General features: G+C 61.5%; 1 protein-coding gene across 1 annotated transcript; it reads left to right on the forward strand.

Moving 5' to 3' along the window:
• Positions 1-227: 227 nt before the first annotated feature.
• LOC145718550 (peroxidasin homolog) lies at positions 228-3,755 on the forward strand (the record flags this gene model as incomplete). The annotated part of the gene is made up of 1 exon (XM_081810051.1): positions 228-3,755. A coding segment is annotated over one exon (1,630 nt), but the record flags the coding sequence as incomplete, so codon positions are not given.
• Between the last annotated feature and the right edge of the window lie 439 nt (positions 3,756-4,194).

Genomic DNA, 4,194 nt, shown 5'->3' on the forward strand with positions numbered 1-4,194 from the left:
GCGGGGGTGCGTGTGCGAGCCCGTGTGCCCCCGCGTGCCCCTGCGTGTGAGCGGGGGTGCGTGTGCGAGCCCGTGTGCCCCCGCGTGCCCCTGCGTGTGAGCGGGGCTCTTCGGGCAGCCCCCACAGTCAGCCCTGTTGCAGGTCAGGTCCTTCCCGGCTGTTCCTGCCAAGACCCCTTGCCCTTGCTGAGTGGACCCCCTGTTGTCCCCCCGCCCGTCACACACAGGTCCCCTCTCCTGGGTCCCCAGCCCAGGAGGCAGGGTTGGGGAGGACTTCAGGGGCCTGGGCCGTGTCCCCGGGTGCTGTCCGCTGTCCGGGGAGTAAGCTGCGCCCCCCTCTCCCCTGCAGGTTACCACTACAACGACCTCGTGTCTCCCCAGTACCTGAGCCTCATCGCCAACCTGTCGGGATGCACGGCACACCGGCGCGTGAACAACTGCTCGGACATGTGCTTCCACCAGAAGTACCGCACACACGACGGCACGTGTAACAACCTGCAGCGCCCCATGTGGGGGGCCTCGCTGACCGCCTTCGAGCGCTTGCTGAAAGCCGTGTACGAGAACGGCTTCAACACGCCCCGGGGCATCAACCCCGGCCGGCTCTACCACGGGCACGCGCTCCCCATGCCCCGGCTGGTGTCCACCTCCCTCATCGGGACGGAGACCATCACGCCCGACGCGCAGTTCACCCACATGCTGATGCAGTGGGGCCAGTTCCTGGACCACGACCTGGACTCCACGGTGGTGGCCCTGAGCCAGGCCCGCTTCTCCGACGGCCAGCACTGCAGCTCCGTGTGCAGCAGCGACCCCCCGTGCTTCTCGGTGGCCGTGCCCCCCAATGACCCGCGTGTGCGCAGCGGGGCGCGCTGCATGTTCTTCGTGCGCTCCAGCCCCGTGTGTGGCAGCGGCATGACGTCCCTCCTCATGAACTCCGTGTACCCGCGGGAGCAGATCAACCAGCTCACCTCCTACATCGACGCCTCCAACGTGTACGGGAGCACAGAACACGAGGCGCGCGCCATCCGGGACCTGGCCAGCCACCGGGGGCTTCTGCGGCAGGGCATCGTGCAGCGGTCGGGGAAGCCGCTGCTGCCCTTCGCCGCCGGGCCGCCCACGGAGTGCATGCGGGACGAGAACGAGAGCCCCATCCCCTGCTTCCTGGCCGGGGACCACCGCGCCAACGAGCAGCTGGGCCTGACGAGCATGCACACGCTCTGGTTCCGCGAGCACAACCGCGTGGCCGCGGAGCTGCTCGGCCTGAACCCACACTGGGACGGCGACACCATCTACCACGAGGCGAGGAAGATCGTGGGCGCGCAGATGCAGCACATCACCTACCAGCACTGGCTGCCCAAGGTGCTGGGCGAGGTGGGCATGAAGGTGCTGGGCGAGTACCGCGGCTACGACCCGGGCGTCAACGCCGGCATCGTCAACGCCTTCGCCACGGCCGCCTTCCGCTTTGGCCACACGCTGATCAACCCCGTGCTGCACCGGCTGGACGAGAACTTCGAGCCCATCGTGCAGGGACACATCCCCCTGCACAAAGCCTTCTTCTCTCCCTTCCGCATCGTGAGCGAGGGCGGCATCGACCCGCTGCTCAGGGGCCTGTTCGGTGTGGCCGGGAAGATGCGCATGCCCTCGCAGCTGCTAAACACGGAGCTCACGGAGCGGCTCTTCTCCATGGCCCACACGGTGGCCCTGGACCTTGCCGCCATCAACATCCAGCGCGGCCGGGACCACGGCATCCCGCCCTACCACGAATACCGGGTCTACTGCAACCTGTCGTCCGCCCACACCTTCGAGGACCTGAAAAACGAGATCAAGAACCCCGAGATCCGGGAGAAGCTGAGACGGTGAGTTGAAGCAAACCGTTTGGCGTCCTCCGTCTGTGAAGGTCAGGCGTGCCGAGAACGGTGGCCCCAAGTGTGCGTGGCTGCTGTTCTTTGTGTTTCAGTGTGTGTTTGTGCAGCTGCGCTGTCAGAGGAGAGGAGCCCCAGAGGGTGGACCTGCAGAGGGGCCACCTGAGGAGGCCGTGCTGGGGCAGGAGGCCGTGGCCATAGCCCCGTGGGCGTCCAGCGTGCCTGTCCGGCGGGAGGGCCCAGCTGGGATATGTTCGGCTCTGTGGGGAGCCCCTGCGCTCCTGTCAGGCAGAGGGCACCAGGGCTCGCCCAACACAGCGGGGCCGGAGTTGCAGACCTCTCAGAGCCTGGGAACCCCCTCAGGCAATCGTGCGGGCTTCCGCTGAGCAGGTGCCGGGGGCCGCGGTGGTGGGACCGCGAGGGTGTGCCAGGCCCGTGGAGACCACAGGAGCAGAGAGAGAGGCCTTGGTCCAGGAGGATGGGGGCAGCCGTCTGCACCAGCCCTTCCGTGGCCTCCGTGGTCAACCTGCACGCTCAGCCCCGGCCTTTCTCTGCGGTCAGCGCTGCCCTTGGCGTGCTGACTCTTAGCACGTTCATCATACCAGTTTCTTTAATGGAATCAGCCGCTCAGTAGTTTCTCTGTCGTGATCCCTCACCATCCCGGGACTTGTGAATTCAGTCCGCAGGTCACTGGGTATTTCGGTTGTATTCATTCGCATTTGGAAGAATCGTGTTAAGAGGGAAATCTTCTGAGGACTAACTGTGTTGTTCTGTGGACTCTCCAGTTCACTGTGGAGTGAGTTACGTATTCTTGCTTGACTTCCTCAACACTGGATGGAAGGGTTCTCTAGTCAGCCTCCGAAGTGTCCTCTACAGAAAGGGGACTCTTCCGGCGTGATGTAAGTTGTGCAGAAGAGCGCGTGCGAGCTCCGCGTGTCCCTGCGCTCGTGCAAACACGGCCCCGAGCTCGCCCGGTACCGGACCGTCTCTGTCACCGTGTGGCTTGATGACGATTTACCTGAACGCTCTGTATTTCCCCTGTGCTTAAATCACCTCCTCTGCTCTCGTCCGCATGGACACAGATAACCGTCCCCGTATTTGTCTCCCGGGCCAGACTCACGTCCAACAGTCCAGAGGGGCCAGTGCTCCCGGATAACGTTGTCGGCGGGTGGAGGGACGTACCCGTGTGTGCTGCAGACCCTGTGAAAGACATTCCACCTCATTCACCAAACACCCAGTCGCTCACTCGCTTTCCTCTTGGTCAGCCGGCCAAGCGGGGCAAGGGGACTTGCAGTCGGAGGCCCGGAGGCTCTGGAAACTTCAGGAACTTCCTTAGGGCCCGAGGGAGGGAGGGGCAGGGCCTGGCCAGAATGGGGCGCTCCCCTGCAGGCTGAGTCCCCCGTCCCCTGTCAAAGCGTCAGCAGTGGGGTCGTGGGAGGTGTGCTGGTGGAGGTGGGGCTCCCAGGGGGCTCCCGGGGAACCACACCACGCAGCTGTTCTTTCCATGCACGGGCCTGCCGGGGGCCTGGAGCCCAAGGGAGCGCCCAGCCTCCCTTCCCGAAGGACCAGCACTGCTGCTGTTGCGCCCCCTGTGTCCTGTGCGGGCCGTGAGGCGCGGGGCCCCGCAGCCAGGCGCGCTGAGAAGACCCCCCGGGCTTGGAGTCCCAGTTGAAGGCAAGCTGCCGCATGCGTCTGGGAGGGCTGCTTGGGGTCTTCGGCAGCGTGCTGTCCTCTCCTCTCCCGCACTGGCGTTCCTGTGGAATCGCAAGAATTCGATGAACGCGTTTGTTCCGGAGCATTTAAACGTTGCTATCTTAGGCGCGTGTACGAGTTCCGCTAACAAATAGCTTCTCTGCAGCACATGTGTTTTCAATAAATACTCGAATCCCAGCGTTACAGTTATTCTTTTAAAAGTCTGCCTTTAGTTATATGAAGTTTGTTCATTTGTATTTATGAAAAGAAACTCAAAAGACGTATACATTGTACTGTCAAGTGTGACTATTTCTGAATAGAAAAGCGGTGAGTTTAATTTTCTTCCTATATTAACTTGGTTTTTCTAAACTTATAATAAACGTGCACGTGTGTGTTTTATACATATATATATGAACAGTACAGAGAGTTTTTCAAATATAATGTATAAGAAGAATGAAACCGGACCATTTCCTTACACCACACACAAAAATAGACTCAAAATGGATAAAAGCCCTAAATGTGAGACAGGAATCTGTCCAAATCCTAAAGGAGAACACAGGCAGCAACCTCTTCGACCTCAGCCGCAGCAACTTCTTCCTAGAAACATCGCCAAAGGCAAGGGAAGCAAGGGCAAAAATGAACT

Source organism: Leptonychotes weddellii, unplaced genomic scaffold (assembly GCF_054177405.1).
Source record: "Leptonychotes weddellii isolate Sample4059 unplaced genomic scaffold, ASM5417740v2 HiC_scaffold_17385, whole genome shotgun sequence".
Taxonomy (NCBI): Eukaryota; Metazoa; Chordata; class Mammalia; order Carnivora; family Phocidae; genus Leptonychotes; species Leptonychotes weddellii.